Below are 21,912 nucleotides of genomic sequence, written 5' to 3' on the forward strand. Positions count from 1 at the left end.
ATCTGATTCAACATGATCCAAGCACAAATTTAGAAGGCTTCTATTATGGATTCAAGACCACTGTCGCTGTGATTCTATATACTCTTTTTTTCCTGGGAAGGTACCTAGGTTCTTAAATTCGTGATGATAGTATCGTGAATGTACTAACAGCTCTCCAATTTGGATAAATTACCCATTAGCACACATACTTAGAAGCAGAATTAATTTGGACTTATTGCAATAGCTTTGAGCCAGAGAATTCTAGAACAATTAGCGATGATTTTTACAATAAATCATTAGATAAATCTGTAAAGATAAGGGAGATACATTTTGATGCAGAAGACTGGGTTGCCCAAGTTTTCGAAAATAAAGAATGCCATACAAAAATTACGGATATAAGCGGAGAAGAACAAACATGGCAGTAAAACACGTAGGGAGGCTGCGACCTAGGGGCAGAGCTTCAAGAAAAAGATTACATTGGAATTTGTCTGGGGGTTAATTTCCCTCCTCCCCACAGGGGCATGATTACAAAGGCTAATCCCAGCAGTGTTTTAGTTGTCCTATTTTTAAGTAGCTCTAATTAGGATGACTCAGGTACCTTCCTGTTCAATGGTACTTCTCACTTTACCTGAATGTGCCTAATTCTAGACCATTACCCTTCCTCTTATGACTTCCAACTATAGAAAACAACATTTCCCCTTCCCTTCTCTTCCAGCTTCAACTCCTGAGTGCGACTTAAAGATAACTGAGCTTAATTTCTTTTCCTTAACTCAATACATTTCTGATTTCCTTCCATTAGCTCCACTTCATGTTCCACATCTCCGTGGCTGTAAAGTTTTAACTGATTTTTTTGAGATTTCTTTCCGTGAACGATTTTGTACCACACACTTAAGCAGAGTCATTAAGACAACGTTATTACCTTACATTATGTAGTGCTGAGAGTTCACACATGTATGGCACGAATCGGCCCACTAAAGTTCATTATTTTCCCCAGTTTTAGTTCACCTAACCCCTGGTCTCAAGCAAGACAAGCCTCATGTAGAAAAACAATGTGTTATGCAGCTAATGCAAAAAAGTCACCAGTATCATAAAACAGTGTTGCTTTATCTAGAAGAAGGTTTACAGAATCCTTAGAGTTCAAGTTATTAGCAAGGCAGCTGGTATGATCTCCTATAGCGGCTATTTGCACAGCACAGTACCTGTCTCGGGCATAAAAGAAGAGCCCATTTCCTAGCAATGTCCCTCCCGAGGACCATGAACAACTAGGCTTTGCCAAGGTCTTGGAATGGGAGAAAGAAAACAAGTTTAACCTCTAGACCTTATTCAGAAAAGGAGGGCAGAGCTGAGGCTAAGCACTAATTATGAGCCATTTAGAAGAAACGACTCAGCTTAAGCCAGAGAATGGACATAATATTAAGAGTCCAGGGAGGAATTTGCAGTTCACCTATACCAAGGGACAAAAGAGTATTTTAGTAACTCTTTTTAGCAAATTAAAATTTTCAGAATGAAGTGTTACTAGATGATGCTAATTTCAAATTAAAACAATAATTTTCTTCCACTTGACAGTTTTATATAAAAATAAGGTTGAAATTATTGATAGTGGACCAAATATCAATAAGTGCATAAATATTATTATAATTCATCCCAATGTATAATATCTATTAAAAAAATAAATTTAAGCTCTTTTTCAATTACTTTCGATATACTTTAAGTTCTCTACTTCTATGTCTTCCTCTCGACTGCTATGACTCTCATTGAGTACCTTACCAACTACTGTTTAGTTTTAAAACTCAGCTCATGAGTCACTTTCTCAACTGAGTTTCCATGTCCCGCATCCTTCGAGAATTAATCAATCTGTTCACTTCGTGCTTCTTTATATTGTATATTTCCAATATTGCAACTTATCACACTGTGTTATATTTATGTACGAGTCAGTTTCCCCTACTAAACCATAATGCCTTAATATATTTTATGATTGTGTATCTTATACCAGCATAGTCCCTGGTACATAGTAATTTATTCAATAGATATTTATTGAAAAAATGGATATATGAATGAAATGGATAGATGGCTGAAATGAATGGATGTGTAGATGAATGGATAGATATCTCTTACCCTTTAAAATATGAGATGATCTTTTTAACACTGAAGAGGAAAATGGTAAGCATAAATCTGTAAGCCATGAGAGTAAGTGGCCTGGCCTAGCAGGAAATGTATATGAATCAGGAACAATAAATTGTCAATGTAATTCTTGCCACATCAAGAGCTGGAACAGAGTTTCAGAAACAAATTGTCATCCCCAAACTATGTCTCCTGTTCTTAGAACAAAGAATATAATAACATGCTCATATAAAGGAAAACATTCATTTGGATTCGTCTACTTTCATAAAAAAAAAAAAACAAAAAAAAAACTAGTTTTCTTATTTATGTGAATACCCATGAAAGGGCTGCATAAGTATATTCTTTAAGAATCAGGTCTAATAACAACAATGAATATTAATAATGACAGCTCTGATTATATCTTGTAGATTATAGATGAATATAAATATAAATATAAAACACATATATGTGTGTTTCCATAATCCACAGAAAAGCTTTTATATTCTTTGTTCCCATTTTCCTCAGTCTCGACAGTGATCAGCTGGATGCGACTGTCTCGTCTGCACACCACCGCACCATCTCAAAAAACTCTCCCACTCAGTCCATGGACATCCGTCTATTTTTACACCTCTTCATTCAGCTCTGTGTTAATTGATCACTCTAGCCTCTCCCAGGACTCTGTTAATTTTCATTTTATAACTAAGACTCGGATTCTACACAACCGATGATATGTGCCAGGACCAGAGGCAGGAAGCCAGAATCACGGCTTGAGCTGAGTTTGAGGGTGGAGGTGGGTGACTGAGTTATTCAAAAAAAAGTTTCACACTCTCAGAGTGCAGATCTGGGGTTCAGATGGATTTGGATTTTAAATAGCTCTTCCACTTAACCGAAATCCATTTTTTATACTATAAAATGGGAATAATACTGGTCCTTCCATCATGGAAATATTGTGCATATCAAATGGGACTTTCAGATAAAACTCTATTTCAGGGTCTGGCAAACAATAGACAGTAAATATTATTTATTATCATCATTGCAAATTTTATTAGGTAGTTTTCTGTGAAAGTGGGATTTTCCTAAATTAAAGTCTAAATAATGACTTGTTAATGTCCTTTTTTTTTTTTTTCCAGATGTGCCTTAGATTATGGTCTATGACAAGATTCTTTTCTGATGGCTTATCAAGGAAGAGGCTCTTATTCTGAGACTCAGGTCTCTCTGTGAAAAACATGTTGATCTAGAAAGCTTTTTCACCAAACACTGGGACATGTGGCATAAATGGATCCCAATTCCAATGCACCGACTTTTAATAAAACATCAGCCGTCTAGTTCCAATTCCATTGACAGGGTCTTGCATGCAATTCTGGCGTACAAGCTCATTACTTAACCAATACAATATGCTTCTTAATGAAACGAGATACTTTGTTTTACTTTCTAATAGTCTGCATGACTTCTAAAACAAAACCAAAAGTAAATGCCAGGGGAATGCATGAGGGATTGTCCTGTTAGCACAAAACATGTCATATGAAGCTGTTTTCATTATAAATTAGCCTTTATTTTATTCCAAAGCTGCAGAGTCCTCAATAAACCCTCTCTGCTTCTAGTTCTCAAGGACAAGGGTGGGTCACTGGCTCGAGATGCCTTGACATCCTTCCCTGCCTTCCTCGGCCTGGCCTCTGATTAAGTGCCTGCTGCTGAATGTTTCGAGGTCATCTAGCACTGAAAAAACAGACGGAGAAAACATATTTAGTGCTATATTTATTGGTGTGGGCATGTGTACGTTCATATATGTACACACGCTCCAAATAATTTTAAATTAAAGCATTTTTAAAATACTTAATGGAGGTTAAGCAGCATTTTTAACCTCTGCTCGAGTTATTGAATGGCATATTAAAACCAATGTGGCTCTAATGTACCTTCTAATGTGCACTGCTGCCTTAACAAATTGCCTATAAATTTTAGTTGAATTAAGCCTATTCCTCGTACATCCAAGTAAGGTTAGGTTAATAATACATGAGGTTTCATTACATGCACCTTCCTTAATAAGGTTTTTTTTTAAAAAGCGGGACAAGAATCTATGTGCAGCAGTCTCGTTCGGGCCCATAATATTTACAAGCAGAGATGAAAAAGGTAGGCAGAAGTCCTTAGGCTCAGAGGTCAGCCCTCCACACCCCGCCACTCACACTCGTCCACCTGGTATCCATCCTAGTACGTGATCTGTCCTCTCAGATGAGTTGAAAGTAAACTGAAAGCTCGCAATCACAGCAGTGCATTTTAACATCCCCGCTGCAGAGCTGCCTACCCTGAAAATCTGCTTCTGATAAAGATACTTCAGGATGTGGGTGTTTTGTTTTGTTCCCCACCCCCCCAGGTAAATCGCACAGTTATAGACAATAAAACCAGAAAACAAAATTCAACATAGTTTCTGAAACCAGAGGAATGCAGGACCCAAAACGAAACAAAACAACACAAAAGGTCCACACACACACTTGGACCTTTCCATATGCTACACATATGTGTACAGAATATCTTATTTTGTCAAAAAAATACATCAAGTCCTTAAGCTACAGTTTTCTTCCCTCCCCTGCAGGATAAAACACCACGTCCCCCCTATGCGTATGTCATTATAGGGGTGCTCACTGTGACCCCTACCTAAAAAGAAGAGAATGCCACGAGGTGTATTTAAATGTAATTATTCACCTAATTCATGAAGTCTGTGTGGAGGCCCCACTGTGCAGGTACACACTGTGTGCCTGGCACAGAGCTCTGAACAACTGGAGGGACAGATTCGACTTGTGGGTTGCAGAGGAACAAGGACCTGGAGCCTCGTGGAGATGAGGTCAGAGAGATGAAGGATGGAACAAACCATGTGGGCCATTAACGCCCATCAGCTGTTTCTTTCATGACGACGGGAACCCAGCAAAGGGTGGAGCGGCAGCATCTGACAAAGGTTTGAACAGTAGCACCTTGGGGGCTTGTTGAGAAGTGACTGAAAAAGGATAAATAGGAGAAATGGGAAGTTTAGGAGGCTTTTCGAATAGTCCAAGAGAAAGAATAAAATGGCGGGAACCAGGATGGATAAGTGAGGGTGGTAAGAAGTGTCCCGATTCTGGATATATTTGAAGGTAAAACCAGGAAGGCTGATTTTGACAGAAGAGACAAGGGTTGTGGGAAAAAGAGAGCAATCAAAATATAACTGCAAGGATTAGGCCTGAAAAGATCACAACCCAGGAAATATTAGGGTAACGTGTTCAGTTAAGCATAATTGATTGAATGATTCTTCCCTTCTGAAATTCCCCAAAACAAAAACGAAAGAAGAAGAAATGGCAGCCAACGGCAGCCAACGACCAGGGAGAGGCCCACAGTAAGCTCACTGATACAAGCTGCAAAACTCTGGGAAGAAACGGTTGGAATTAAAGGCCCCAGAAGCTTCTGAAGTCAGGGGTGAGGTGTCATTAATCCTCTCCCCAGCCAGGTTCCCCACTGGCATTCTGAGAGAACACAATAACTTCTCTCATGAGAAGTCAAACCGAGGAGGGTTTGGGGTTAACAGGTGCAGGGACGATGTCACAGGGATACTGTGAAAAGCTGCCCGGTAATTCTGTGCGTCGATGTGGCTAGGTCTGGGGTCCAGTTGCTCGGTCAGATCCTAATCTAGATATTGCTATGAAGGTATTTTATAGACATTCTCAATGTAAGGATACGAAACTATACACCCACTGAGTGCCCAGGAAAATTATTTAACAAAAAACATATCATCATGATATTTTCTGAAACGAGATATATAGAAATGGTAGAAGTTTCTAGAAGGTAGGGGAAAAAAAGAAACGAGAATTCGATTGGCACTACTAGAAGATAATGGTGAAATAAATTTGAGTGAAAATGATTCTGTATAGTGGTAACATCTCAAATAGCTATACGTGTGAAATAAAGGTAATTTCAGACATTCAAAATTCTAAAAAGAAAAAAATTGCTTCCCTCCCTGTACTCTTTTTCGCAAGCTCCTGGAGCATGTGCTCTACCCAATACGCAAATAAAACAAGGGGAAAGAACAGGTAGGATTCATGAACAGGGAAATCACCACAGGAGACATGAAGGAAATTCTCAGAACAGTTGAAAAAGCAAGACCAAGGAGGTAACTGTACAACAGAACTAGAGATCGACCAGCTCAAATCGGGGATTCATAGCCTCCTGCAGACTGATATATTCAGTGGAAAAAAGTTAAAAAAAAAAAAAAAAGAGAGAGAGAGATCTTGGATAGATTTCTGTTGGAAAGTTTTGATTCCTAGAAGTATTTAAGAGATCCCCCCCCAAAAACGAAGCAAAGGCAAAGTTTTCAGGAAAGGAAATATAATCAAAGCATATTATATGGCATAGCTGTGAAATACATTTAAATAGTCCTAATAAAAAAATCTCTGAATATTGATTTAACCAAAAGAAGGATTATTGAGGAATGGGTATAATGAGCTAAATACTCATTTTCTGTAGGAGGAGGAGAACAGCCTAAATTTTAAGGGTTGAGATAGAAGAATACATGTAGAAATGCAGAAATAAAAGCCAAAATTAAACATCTAAGCATTGTAGGTGGTGGTTCTGGGTAGGGAGATTTCTGGAAGAAGGAAGGAACAGCAGACGGCTATTTTGCATTCTTTAAGTTCTACCTGATTTTTAAAACCACCTGCATGTAAATTTTGACAAAAATATAAATCAAATTAAAAAAATTAAAATACTGGAAAATCATACCCAAACTTTTTCTCCCCATTTATGATCTCTCCTGTCTCCTTCTGGCCCCTTTCCTTTTGAGATTTATCTCGTATAGTGCTGTATGTTTAAAAGGGCAATTTCTTAGTAGTTATTTGCCTAAACAAAGACGCCGCAAAACTCCTCTGCAAAGGTGTATGGCAAGTTGTCCTCTCTTTTAACAAGGACATAGAATAGGGATCATCACTATCAATGAAAACAATGATCATAGCTAAAGTATTCTCGTTTTCATAGTCGCGCAGTGGTCTTATTTCCAGTTAGAGTTTTCATGTCTTCAGAGCAAGGACTATCTTCTTCAACCTGCATCGCCACGGTACTATGACTCCTTGTACACTGCCTGCTCTCTGTAAGTGGTTGGTCTAATTGAAGACACTGAGAAATAATCGAGTTTTAAAAGAGAAAATGAAGCTGAAAGTGCCCTTTTGCAGGGGGTGTGGGTGGGGTAGGAGGGAGGGAGGAGGGGAATGAATGAATAAATATATACCAATAGGAGCTTTCTAGTTCCTGAGTCCTGACCGCATGGATCCATATCAGGTTTTGTGGGACATCCAGATATCAGACCCTTTCTGTATAAGCTGGTTCAAATCGTGTTCTGATATTTTATCTCAAAATAAATTAACTACTCATCAATTCCTTCTCGTCTTCTTGGATCTCCTTGTCATACTGACCAATGTCAAGCGGAAGGTAAGGCTGGATTCTCCTGAGCTGAGTTACTTGTCTTGTAAAATATAACTTTAGGCCTAACCTTCCCTGCCAGGCAAATCACTCATGAATTTGTATCATGGTCATCTTCACAGGCTCAGATAACTCAGAGCTGATTGTGGCAGAGAGGACACTTAGTACAGCTGTTAGACAACTGATAAATATTTACACTTATCGTGACATTGTGATGAATTTATTATAAAGAAAAGTGTATTGTTTTAATTAAAATCCCACCAAGGCAAAGAGAAAGCCAAAGCTAGGGTCCATCTTTCTTCCAGTTGGGAAACAGATGGAAAGATGGGCAAAATGGGACTAAACACTAGCTTATTTTGTGAAATTGGTGGCATGCGAAAATAATTCTAGATGTTTCTGTATGATGCCAGAACATATAGCCCATTTAGTAAAAACATTTGGTCAGCTTTATTCAGAAAATCAGTTCGTCATCTGAATATTTGACTTTGTATAGATAATCAACTCGAGTTTTCCTTTCTCTGGAAAATAAAATGTATTCTTGCTGTTCTTAGTTGTTTTTTTTTCCAGTTGTTAAAATGGGAATTCAAGTTGAGAAATTAAATATAAGCTTCAATTCTGAAACGTCCGATTGGCTGGCACTTACCTAAAGGGTCGCCCTAAATACGGCAACAAAAATATGCCACATAATCTTGACTAAATTAAACAGTTATATCTGTGTTGCATCATGAAATAAATTCATCTGTGATGTTAGAGACAAATATTTTAGCAGTCTCGACTGAGTACCAGAGAGGAATCACCTGATGCGGGATGACAAAGAAAAGTCACAATGCACTGAAAATGTGACACATTTCTCTCTTACCTGGTTGACACTCGTTACACCTCCTTCCTTGACGATTAGGCAAACATAGGCACTGGCCACTGATTGGGTCACAGATGGTCCCAGGCAATGTCCCTGAGGAGTCACACTCACACATCCGGCAGCCTTGGAAATCGCCAGTGGTCACATTGTACCTGTGAAGCTCACACCGATTACAATGAAGACCTGTTACTCCTAATTTGCAAGGACATTGTCCTGTTGATTTGTCACACAGCAGAGAGCCATTTACTGTCCCCGTCTCATCACAGTTACAGGGCAGGCAGAGGGAAGAATTACTTTGCTGTAGATGGAAGTATCCCTCCAAACATTCGTCACAACGTCGCCCTCCAACGTAGGGCCGGCAGCGGCACAGTCCCGTCCTGGCATCGCAGACACTTCCAGGGAGGGACCCCGCTGGGTCGCAGTCACAGGCCTTGCAACCGGTGATGTCTAACCCGTAAAAGTGCTCTCTGCAGGTGTCACACTGAAGTCCTCTGGCTCCTTTTCTGCACTCACACTGCCCAGAAAGAGGATCACAGACGCTGCTCTCCGAGCCGTGGAGGTCGCACTGGCAAGGCTCGCATCCATCGGCATTCGCCCTTCGGAGGACTTTAAATCCAAAATCGCAGTGATCACATCGAAGCCCTACAGATAAATTTTTTTTTTTTTAAAGGTGAAAGTGTGAAAATGATTGTTTATGTTTTCAGATAGCTGAAGCACAACATTTAACGCAGACACAAAATGCTGAGTGTTCTCTCGCAAGCGATGCCATAGAAGGCTAATCACACTCAAAATACGATGACAGTTCTGAATATGGCACTTATGAAGCTTTAAATTTTATTCATTTATTACTTAATGCAAAGAAAAATGCTTAATGCAAGTGTTGCTTCTCTTACACATAAGAGCTTTTCTCTTTGATGAATATTAAAACTTATTTTAAAACTAATAACTATGTTCAAACTATTATTTTTAGTGATTTTCTATTAACGAAGTATGTTCACTTAATAGTATTGTAGAGAGTGAAGTACATTTTCAAAGCTGTACAAAAAAATTGCATATCACATTAGTTATTTTCCTAGAAGTCAGAATCCCTGAAAAACATTTAATAAAATGTTAAGTTGGTAACTATGTTTGTGATAACAGTATATATACTTACTTCTGAATAGTACACATTTAAGTAATTAATAAAAATAAAACTTATCCAGAACAATTTTTATTTCAATGCTTTTATATGCTCCTATATTTTATCATTTTCAATTAATATAAATTATGCTCTCCTTGGCTCATAAAGCAATCACATTGCTTGTCATATTGTATGATTCAGAACATACCTCTTTAAACACTAAATAAATTCTGCTGTTTATGTGGCTTCTACTTAAAGGAGTACAAATATACATTTCACAAACAGAGAAAAATGTTTTATCACCTAAAACATCACTGATAACTTAGGTTAGTTTCATAAAGAATATTACAAGACGAAGGAATTTAAAAAAATTATTTTGAATAGTAAATGCTATGATGCAAAACACTTTCTTTAGCCTTCACATATCCATGAATTTAAGTAACTATGTGAGGTTGAAGCAATTGAAAACATTTATTTCAAGCTTTAATGGCAATAAAAAAAAAAAATTAGTCCTAAAATAACGGTCAAAAACACACTCAGGAACTCATATGTAGAAAAGTATTTCCTAAACGAGAAGAAAATGCATAATATATATGTATATATACATGAATAAAAATTCAAGAACTCCAATGGAAGGCAAATTCTTTAACAGTGATGAATGACTCACCTAAGGCATATCATTTAATTTCAATAAGGAAAATAAAAAAGGACCACTACTGCTGCAAATTTTAAAAATAACTGTATTGTTAACAAGAATTATGACTCATTTTGAACTATTAAAATTGGTCTACATGGATTCATATCATATCAGTTTTAAAAATATGCGCAGTGCTTATTTGAATATGCCATACATATTCCTGACAGGTAATCTATTCCTAACGATAGTCAGGAAGGCCTACAGGGCATCGCACTCGGTGTTAACAAGTACAGGCGAGTTAGCACACTTGGCATTTAATTCACATTCTTCTCCCTTTTTATTCTAGATGAATGACCTACTTTAATAAAATTATCGGCGCTAATGTATTTTACTGGTGATAGAATCATTAGTAAGATTTAACAGTTTTCGTAACTCTAACAGTTTGCTTTCTGAAGCATATACAACACACACTTGTATTTTCTGGTTTTTTTTTTTTCCCCCTTATTAACAAGATAAAATTGCATAAGGTTGCTTACTAATCTCATTAGAAAAATAAATATTTATGCATACCAAGTTTATATTTTGATTAAATATACTGCATGTGCAGATATAACTTTAGAAATAATATCAAAATGGTGACTTCATTTTATTTATCTATCTATTTATTTATTTATTTATTTACATTTTCCTGCAGAAAACTAATAGGTAAAATAGGTAAACGGCAGGGAGGTCATAACAAATTCTAAGTTAATGGCAAGTTTTGATATTTTGTTCTTCCTTAAGCTCTGGAGTCCTACCATCACAAGATTCCACTGATACACAGAGAAGCTACTTCACTGCATGTAAAGGCATTTTGTTAAACTTTGTTTTCATATTTTGAATTTAAAATATATCTCATACTAAAGTACAAAGGATGCCATATAAAATGAATTCAAGGACTTAGAATTCATTCAGCATCACAGATATCACATGCAAAAATGTGCTTCTATGTACAAGTTAGTGATGCTCTTTTTCTGAAAAGTTGAGTTTTTGTATGTTTGAAATGCAAGTTATGTTATAGATTTTGATGTAATCTTTCTTTAAACCAGAGAAATCTTGTGTAATAACCATTAACAATGCCCATATTCTTTTTTATTAAATTAAAATGAAATGCTCGTCTAGCTAAATAAAATGATGTCTATATATCAATATATATATAAAAGATAAAGAATAGGTTTTAGTGTTACATTACAGAAAAGAAATTGTTATTTAGCATAACACATTCATATGTCTGTGTATATGCATGTATGCATTTGTGCGTGTGCGCATGTGCATGTGTGCGGGGGTGTGTGTGTGCGTGAAGACTGCCAGGCATGGTTTTGTTATGAGGTCGAGGTCAATGGTAGAAAGGCCATGGGAGACTTGGTGTCCTGAATGACAATAGAAAGGTAAAGGTCTTTTTCAAACTTCCTGCATGAACCACGACGTGTTCAGTTACAAGAGTCACTTCATCAGGAAACTTTCCTCTCATAATATTCTCATATATCAAAATTTCAAAGTGCATTATGTACATAGTGCATTTTGGGCACTTGATAAATTTTGTCCTTATGTGGCTGTGGTTCCCCTCAAAAATGTTGGATGTAATAAATTGCTATAATCAAATCTAATTTCTGAAAAATACCTGTGGGAGTAACAAACAAAAAAGCACGTCTTATATAAAAAAATGATAAATAACACTGAAGGTAGCTGTTTATTATAATCAACTTGGTACTGAATTACAAAATTAAAATTACGTGGCCTTTTATAACTAACCCTAGCAATATACATGATCTGTAGAATTATGTTGACTTATTTTGCATTTCATAGGAACAGTTCAAAGAAATATAATAGAAAAAAATGGAAAGATTTATCACAAAGGACCCTGTAGCACAGAATATTTTGAAAAAATCCATTTATTTTAGTCTATTAAGAAAACTAGCATGGAAATGATTTGCTTAGAACTCATTAAGTATAAAACATTTTGAAAAAGTGCTAATTTTCTAAAAGAAACATCTATGCAGTAAGCAAATTATATTTTTCTATGACTTATTAGTATGGGACTGTGTGAACTAATGCAGCTACAGACTAAAGAAACTTCTAAAGGGTTGATTAAACTAAGCTTCCAGCTGAAGTTTGATGGAAGTATTAATTTAATCATTTTTAGATAGTTAATTTCTTCCAAATTGTTTTTCTTTTCCAGTCTGCCTTGAGTCCGGAAATTTGCTTTACTCTTCAGTTAAGAAATCAAACAGAGAATTTTATTCCAGATGGTAATAGAGATGTGACTGTAAACTTCTGCATTACACATACCAATAACATTTGCTTTGCACTTGCACTGGCCTGAATTCGGGTGACAGGTAATATCTCCATCCACCGTCCCAGAGGTATTGCAGTTGCAAGGAGTACAGCCATCAGGATCCAACTCTTGTAGCTTGTAGAATCCATTCTGGCACTGATTGCACTGTCTGCCAGAAACGTGTCTCTTACAATTACACTGGCCTCCAATCTAGAGAAGATACAACATTTTGTAGAATGATGAACGTATCTATTTTTAGATAATTTGCTCATTAGGTACAAGACAGGGAGGGAGGGAGAAAAAAACTTTAAATGTTAAACAGACAAGAAGGTAATAAGGTATTTTTTCCTCCTGACACAAAAACATAGGAAGCTTCAGCCGGGTGAATATATAGAACTGAATGAAAATAACCCCCAGAGAAGTCAGTAGTATATGACTAAAAGGAAAATGTGGGATTAAGCATTCAGCACCATTTCTTTATAATCAAAATAGTCATGTGGAGACTGAAAATAGAAAAGAGACAGCAATTAATTTAGTCTTTCCAACTTGACCTCTCTGTTTTACTTTCCCCTCATTTACTGTCTTTTTCATCCAAACTCGTTTTATACATACCAGGTACTTAATTTAAGGAAGACTCTTTCTATAATAATATTATCCCACCAAGCTTTTAACAATGTGTAAAATAAAGGTCTTTGTTAATAGCATCCTTTTAGGCCCGTTGATATTGACCCTGATTACATTTTTTTTGCACAATCCTGCTTTTAAGAATATTTCAGCATATTTATGGTTCATTTGTAGCACGACTTAATCACATTAAGAATATTTAGCCGATGTACATTGTGGTTAAAAAAATGCAAAAAAAGTTACATGTTTCAGAGCGTTGTCAAGCAAAATAGCTAAAAAAATAAGTAATCTTCTTCTTCAAGATGCTTTTTGAGAATGAAAATATATAAAATATATAATATGCACCTACTATATACATAGATAATACAATGTTGGTTGAAGAAAGAACTAAAGAGCTAACACTTTTCATAAAGGAACATGCACTATAAAATGTGAAATAAATATGAGAAATTCAATAACTTAGGACTTTCACAAGAGATGCCGTTTAGACATCTCATCAAGTGCCTAGCATTTCTCCCCCTGCTTTCCTTTCTCTTGGACTGAATCTGGTTCTGCACTTTGAGGCAGGGCAGTACCTGTGGTACCTGGGAAAAGACACGGTGTGATTTACCTTTAATCTTGGGGTTATTCAAAACGACCACACGATATGAGGATTCAGTTACAAAGATGTAGAGAATTTTTATAAATCTATCATTGTTTCCTTTCTCCTCATCTGAGAAATAGAGACTCCCTGGGGTCATTATTTCAGGATAAAATAATTGACATAAAATTGTCTAAAACTCTGAAAAATAAAGCTTTATACATGCACCGGATATGGTTGCAGATAATAATGAACCTCAACACTGGAGATGCACGTAGGTCCAGAAAGATATGCAAGGACTGTGAGCTGCCTGCTTATGCCTGGCTGTGTCCCCGCCCTGTCTCGTTCAGTCCCGTGGAAACCAGACTGGGATTTAATTTGGTCTGCAAAAGTACATGGCGTTTATTGGTGGGTATGTGTTACATATAGCCATGAACATCATAACACTTCACGTCTATCACCCTAAAATTGAGCCCTTATTTTTGCTGTTGTATCAGTCTCGTTCTTTAAACAGATGGCAAACATCTTCAAAGACTGGGCGTGCATTATATTTGTCAAAGAATAACCTTATATACACCCCATATCTAAAGAAAACTCAAAGATTAAGAGCAAAAAAGAGTGAAAAAGGTAAAGAGAAATAACAGTACATTCTGTGGCAAAACGTGATCTTCTCTGTATTTTGTTATATTCTTATTTAAATGTAATGTATATACCACCTGGGGCTTTCTTGCCTCTTGAAATCTAGATAAGGCTGCCTGTAGCCCTCATTCTATTCCTGGAGCAAGACAGAAGGGCTCCTTAAGCTTATAAGCATTCTATGTTCCTTGATAGTCTCATGGTCCCGCTGACTCTAATTTCTGCTTCTTCCACTTCGGAATCTTTTTGCCATGGGAGAGCTGAGCCCTGCATCACCCTAGAGGTGAAACTTGGCCAATGTCTCGATTTCAAGAAAACGAGTTCTTGTTAAATTATTAATAAAAACGAATCGTTACTAAAGTTTTGGGGCAAAAGCAGAACGAGAGCTTTACTCTGCAACTGATAATGTCTTTTTCCTTTCCCCACAAGAGGAGATTTTCAGAGGTTTCTGCACGCCGCTCAGCCCCCATTTCCTCGCTCTGCTCCTCACTGCTCCCTAACGCATGTCTCCTTTTCCTTTTTACATCCCCCTCGCCTTTCACCCGGAACGTCTCGAAGCATCCACTACTGCCTTGATTTGTACAACACCGCAGTCACACCAAAGGACTTTCTGTTCAACGAGATCAAACAAAACTCTCTACGTGAGAAATTCTGCTGCAAATAGTACAATTTTACAATGCCTACAAATTAGACTTTATAGTAACTATACCTTAAAACGTGGGTTATATTTAAGCGACAAATATATATATAGTTTATATAATGATCGTCTTTTAATCAGTTTTATATAATGATCGTCTTTTAATCAGTTTCTCAAAATTCACTTGAAAATACAACTTTACTTGTATACAACTCAGCTGCAGATTCTCTTCATTTTATGTGAGGGTATATAAATGCACTCTAAGTTCGACCCCTGTCCACCAACTAGGAAGAAAGACAGGTGAGTCCCCTTCTTTTACAAACGCACTTCCAAAAAGTCAAGTGCAACACCTTTTCCATTTCCATGCTTTTTGGTAGGCTACTTCTATACTAACCCTAGGCTGACTTACTAATTTTCTTTGTCCAACAGGATGTCAGCAAAATGATGCAAGCAAAGGCTTGAAATGCTTACAAACGTGGCATCCCTTCCCTCTTGCTGAGACCGCCTTGTAAACTGGTAGAAACAGGTACTATCCCCAGCCTTGCACGAGAGTTAAGCACCATCGTCCTTAATCCTTTCAGTCTGCTCCTTCGCCATTCTCACACACCTGCAACGATCGACAGGCAGCTGAATACTCAAGGAAGACGCTCTGTGCATCTCTGGAATTTTCCTTCTGTGCTGCTCTCTCTGCAAACTTCAGCCACTCTGGACTCTCCAAACTCTCAGCTCTGTCTCAACTCAGAGAATCCCCTGGGCTTCGTCTGGGTTCTCCTTCCCTGTACCTTGGCCTGGATACTCTCTCAAGGCGGCGACACAGGGCTACTGTAGGACCTATTTAATTTGCTTCCTGTCACTCTTGGACACTGTCTGCAGTGATGCCCAGTGTCTTGCAAACCATTGTTTAATATAGTTTGTCCATCTTGTGGTTATTTTAGGTGGAAGGGTAAATCAGTTTCTATTGCTCTGTTTGCTTGAAAGTAGAAGTCTCAATTTTTAACCTCACAAAACAACTATAAACTGAGTTTACAAGATGACAAAATCCAAAGTGAATTTTCATGAGTTGCATCATACGTGGAGTTGCATTGGTAAACATTTAGCACAAGCTATCAGCTCTGAACTTGAATCAGATACAGATCCAAAGAAGTTTGCCAGACATACTTGCTTATTATACCACCAAAAGGAACCACATAGATCCAAAACTGCATGTCATCCCTTGACTGTTCAAAATCACAGTCCTGAACCTTCTACTACTCCATCAGCACAACTTTTTCTTAAAGACAAACTCTGAAACAGGCATAATTTAGATGAATTAACAGAAGAACAATGCATTCTGAGATATCTGGAAGCCTAAGCAACAGCCCCATGAATAGAATTTGGAAACATTCTGTGGCTGTGTATGTGACTGAGAGGAAAGGAAAGGACAAGAAGGATTAGTGTTCATTTAGTAACTACTCAAATAAGAATTTAAATCAATGGTCTCTTTATTAGATAACTCTTCATTGAAACCTGAGATTCTCACACTAAGTGAAATAAGCCAGTCACAGAAGGACAAACTCTTCATGATTTTACTTATGTGAGATATCTAAAATAGTCGAACTCATGTAAACAGCGTAGAGGGGTGGTTGCCAGGGGCTGGGGTCAGGGGTAAACAGGGAGTTCCTGTGCAATTGGGATAAAATTTCAGTTATGCAAGACAAAAATAGTTCTAGAGATCTGCTATAGATAACAACACTTACTGTGCTCTTAAAATTTGGTTGAAAGGGTATGTCTCGTGTTAAGTGTTCTTATTGCAATTTAAAAAAAAAGAAAGAAACAAGATTCTGTCACAATCTAGGTGACTTCTATGAGGCATGGCTACCAAATACAATAGATTAAACTGTGGTCATGCGGACCCTTAGGTATGTCTGGTGGTGATAAACACTCCGTGTCCAGGAAAACAGACATAAGTGATAAGCATACTGTACACATTCTGCTCCCTGACAAAGCCTGACCTTGCTATAAATGGTTCATCCAGAGGTTAATAAAATTAAGACAAGTCTGATGCATGAGAGATAGAAGGGCAGAAAAAGGAGGGGAAATCATAATAAAGTTCTTTTTTTACTTAGAGAAAAGTATGTAAGTATTGACTGTCCGGCTATTGTTAGAAAAATATACATTTAAAAACGAGTCTTCAAAAATAAGATTTTTGGTAAAATTTGGATAATTAAGCATGTGCCTATTTCCTCCTTTTCCTCATACCTCACATATAATAGAGATAAAAAGAAGTATAACCCATAAATTTAATGAGAACAGTAGAGAAAACAATAGGGAACAAATTTCACAGAAAATTTCAAAGAAATTGGAAGAAAGAATTATAAGTGAATATACACAACATCTTAATGAATCAGAGAAGCTACAATATGGATGGGGGTCAGCTGAGTTGGATTTTTAAAACAAGAGAACTAATATCTTCCTATGGAACATCAGAAAGTCGTAAGATTTACAGGCCACAAAATGCTTAAAGAAGTAGGATGTAGGCCTGAAGTTAGAACAACGATTCTCTACTGAGGGTTATTTTTCCCCCGAGAAGACATTTAGCAGTGGCTAGAAACTATTTTCGTGGTCTCAGCTGGGGAAGGGATGCTGCCCGCATCTGGTGGGTAGATGTTAGGGATGCTGCTCAACACCCTGCAATGGACAGAACAGCCTCCCGCAGCAAGGAATTTTGCAGCCCAAAATACTAGTAGTGGCAAGGCTGAGAATTGTGAGTTACAGGAATTCTACACAGCAAGTATCTACATTTCCAGGGCCCCATTTCAACCTTACACAGCCAGGCGAACTACTCCTACTGCATGCTACCACCAGTCCTATTGTCAAGAAAAATTAAAACTAACCTGCTCTATTGTATTAGGCCATTAACTGTCGGTGAGAGTCTAAGGTATAGGGCAGATATTGGAGGATTAAGTGAAGTCTATAGACTAAGGGACACCCTATACCCTGCCACCATTCCCCTTCTCCCATACTGCTTCTGGAGACAGCCAAGAGACAGACTTATTTTCCATAAAAGGAAACTAGCAGAGAAAAACTACAGAGATAAAATCTCTACACTGACATCTGGGACTATGACTTCTGGTCTCTCTTGCTGTTCACGCATTCAAGAGGGAAGTCCCGTTCGGGAGTATTTTATCATTTCTTACACAATAGAACAGGCAACAAAGATTCATCAGACGTTTGTGCAAAATTTCCAACATGAAAAACATGGACAAAGAAACAACAGAAGGAAGAAGCCACATTACAAACCACATTACAACGTAAGCTCCACAATAGCAAAAGTTTTAGTCATTTCACCATTTGTGAAATGCATGATGCTTCATTTTACCGAAGAAACCAAACCTACGAAAGATCAAGTTACTTATTGAGTGCCAGACAGTAAATGGCCTAATTCCCAAGTGCATGCTCAAAATCACTATTCTAAATTCACCCTGCTTGTGATAAGCTGCAAATGTAATAGCAACAGGCAGACCCACAGAAGGTGAAGGCCGGCCAGTCTCTCTGAGGAGCTGGATGCACAGTGGAAGATCAGTGGAAGCCACACAGTCCAGTTATTATTTTGAGAATTAGCACTGACGCTCGCTAACAGGTGCTATGTATTGCCCTATGAACACACGCAGGACTTCTCCATTTTGGACTATCCTTCAAAAGTCTGCCATCCCCGACTTGTAGTGATGGTGGATATACACAGTCAAATGTGTGACAGTTGAAACTGAATTTGGCAGGGATAATGGTAGAAGATAAAAGAGTAAGATTCTGCAATAATTATTTCTCAACTACCTTCTAAATTAAAAGATGGAATTCTATCAGAGTGAATTCAAGGCATCGAATAATTCTTACATCACTTTTGTGTATGTGAAAAAAGCACTTCTGTGTTTAAAGAAAATATGAAACATGATTTAAAGATTAATAAATTAAGTCAGCATCATCAATATTTATTAGAGCTTCTCTATGTAATCGACACCAAATTTAAGTAATTTAAAGATGCATTTTCAAAACAATATAAATATACATCTTCCTAAATACTCATTTACCTGGTTGCAGAGATGATCTAATGTTCTATAGATTACATCTTCTCAGAGAACTCATTAAAAGCCAGTGAGATAATATTGATGATGCCAAACAAAAATAAGAATTTGAAAAGCAAATTCAAAATCGTAAGAACAGGAAATCTACCCTGGAAATTAAATTTGATTTGATGGGTTTTGTTTGAACAGAAAAGAAATACAAATGAGGGCAAAAATCTATTGATCAATGAGAACATTCCTGAGAATATTCTTTTCTTTTATATACATGACTGTAGACTTTAGAAATTCTTTAACTCCTATTCTTCTCTGTTGAGAAACTCATTCATTCAAACTGTTACTCAACAAATGTCTGATGACATGCAAGGATATGGTAGGTACCCAGTGAGTCGTGTAAGGTCATATTACATGAGCAATATCTCTGAGTTTCTACCACGTCTCCCTTTAGAGTAGCCATCATTACCCAGCAACTCACAGAGAATGGTTTTTATGGTCTAGTCCTCGTCCCTAATACATCTAATAAACTATCATATTAATTTTCGTCCACGCCAATTCTGATGATAACTCTGGAGCATCGTAAAGGTGAGATAGAGAGGAACACACTGAGTGCAGAAAGTTAAGAGGGTATACTTTCTGTAAACAAGTTAAAAGCATATAAACGTTGCTTTCCTTTTTAGTATCACCAAGTACTAGCGATTCTAAACAACCCTTGTGACACACTACTTCTCCCCTCTGGGATGCACTGCTCACGCTGCCTCCTGCCTGCGTGGTATACCACTGTGTCACGTACACACTCAGCAACGTTCAACAGCTCCTTATCGCCTGCCTAGCAACGTCCAGCTCCCACGACATGGCCTCCACGCGCCTCTCCAGCCTCATGTAACATTAATACCCTACCTCAGGGGTCTGTCCTTTCTATAGGAAGGACAGACTGTCATGGTGCATTACCACATACTACAGAATTTGATTTGCTAATATATTAAGTTATAGTACATCTATTTATGTAGAAAATCCAAATGGACTTTAAAAAAACAGTCAGTTTATGATAGTAAGATTACGGAGCCATGACCAAACAAGTTTGGAAGTGCATGCTCCCCAGTTTTCTAAGAGTCTACATAGGATGGATGTGATATATTTATGTTATTAAAGAATTCACCAGTTAAGTCCTCTGGGCCTGAAATTTTCCTTGTTGAAATTTATATTTTGATTACAAATTCAATGTCTTTGATTTACATAGAGTTATTTAGATTTTCTATTTTTTCTTATGTTAGGTTTGTATTAATGTTCTGCTTTTTCTTGTGTTAGTTCTGTGTTAAATTGTCCATTTCATTTAGGATGTCAAATTTCTTAGGAGAAAATAATTCAGAATACTGTATTATTATCTTTTAGAGGTTTGTAGAATATGCTGCGATGTCCCTTTTTAAAATTTCGGATGTTAGCAATTTGTGTTTTCTCAATTTTATTAATCTTTTCAAAGAACCAACTATTGAGTTTGTTTAATTTCACTACTTATTGTCCCATTTCTAGTTTGTCTAATTTTTAGTCTTTTAAGAAATTATTTCCTTTCACCTAGGTTCTTTGTTTTTGCTCTTTTATTTTTCTTTAAAGTCTAAAAGCATTTAATAATAAACATTTAAAACAGTATTACTGTTTTATAAGAGAAAGATAGGCGAGAAGGAGGTTGGGGGATTACTTTGGACAAGTTAAAAGACTAGCGAGTGGGCTTGTGCACTAGCTTTGTTATGGAAGCAGCCTCAACATCCATCAGCAGACAACTGGTTAAAGAAGATGTGGTGCAGGTACACAATGAAATATTCCGCAGCCATATAAAAGAATAAAATCTTACCATTTGCGACAACATGGATGGACCTAGAGGGTATGATGCTAAGTGAAATAAGTCAGATAGACAAAGACAAATACCGCATGCTCTCACTTACATGCGAAATCCTAAAAACAAAATAAACGAACATCATGGTTCTTATAAACACAAATATTTAAGAATTAGTGTTTAAGTACTTGCTACCTATGCTGTCATTGCAGTAAGTCAATTCCTAGAAATTTTGTCTTACTGATTTTTTCCTCTGTCATGCATCTCTTCAAATTATTGATAGTTCTATCTTTGTGTATCAAATAAACAGTGTTTCTGAACTAATATTGGAGTAATTATACTACTCAGTATGTGAATGTTAATTCTAGAAATAAAATGGTTTTAGAATTCCTTTAAAAAAAGCTTTCGTGAAATATCTAATTATTTGTAGCACTACTGGTGCTTCTAAAAGAATACATATTTATCGTAACATATGTATGTATGTATCTATCTATCTATCTCTATCTATCATCGATCATCTACGGACAGTATATTCTCTCTGCTAAGAAGCTTGCTCAGCCCTAAGGTGCGGACCCTAAGAATTATTATATATTTCTAGTATAGATACAATGATTTCTTTCCTTATGCTTCTTCCTCTCTAGAGAAGAAAAGTCCATATTAATGTAACAGGCTACCTTTGTAAAGCAGTCATTTCACTTCAAAAATAAATAAATGAATCTGCAGTAGTTTCTGCCACATATAAATGTCATGAATTGGAGAATGCTGGGTGAATAATGTACATCATAATACTTGTTTCTATTTAAGTGTTTTGTGATACTGCTGTTTATCATTTTGCTCAGCTGTCGAAAAAAGTCATTGTAGAAGAAAAGCTTCTACTTGGTGTAAAACCAAGATGTCTTTTCTTTTCCATTCTACAATGCCCGTCATTTGTCAGGCTGGTGTACTTTTGTAGTCCCCTCTCTCTCCAAAAGGCATTTCTGAGAAACTGCTTTCCAAATTTCCCCACTATAATTTCTAAGGAGTGTGCAAAAAGGTGACATTTTGAAGCATGCTCCAACAAAGCAATGGTAGGAACGAAAGACCATTTTTCTCAGTCTTTTGAGTGTTCAA

General features: G+C 37.0%; 1 protein-coding gene across 1 annotated transcript in view; it reads right to left on the reverse strand.

The window, feature by feature from the left end:
- Positions 1–21,912, reverse strand: part of USH2A (usherin) — a 564,162-nt gene that overhangs the window by 424,012 nt on the left and 118,238 nt on the right. The window contains exons 11-12 of the mRNA XM_025049837.1: positions 12,457–12,652; positions 8,372–9,013 (exon numbers count right to left, since the gene is read on the reverse strand). Of these exons, the coding sequence (XP_024905605.1) occupies positions 8,372–9,013; positions 12,457–12,652 (838 nt within the window). The remainder of the gene's footprint in view (positions 1–8,371; positions 9,014–12,456; positions 12,653–21,912) is intronic.

This window comes from Pteropus alecto, unplaced genomic scaffold (genome assembly GCF_000325575.1).
Source record: "Pteropus alecto unplaced genomic scaffold, ASM32557v1 scaffold65, whole genome shotgun sequence".
NCBI classification, from domain to species: domain Eukaryota; kingdom Metazoa; phylum Chordata; class Mammalia; order Chiroptera; family Pteropodidae; genus Pteropus; species Pteropus alecto.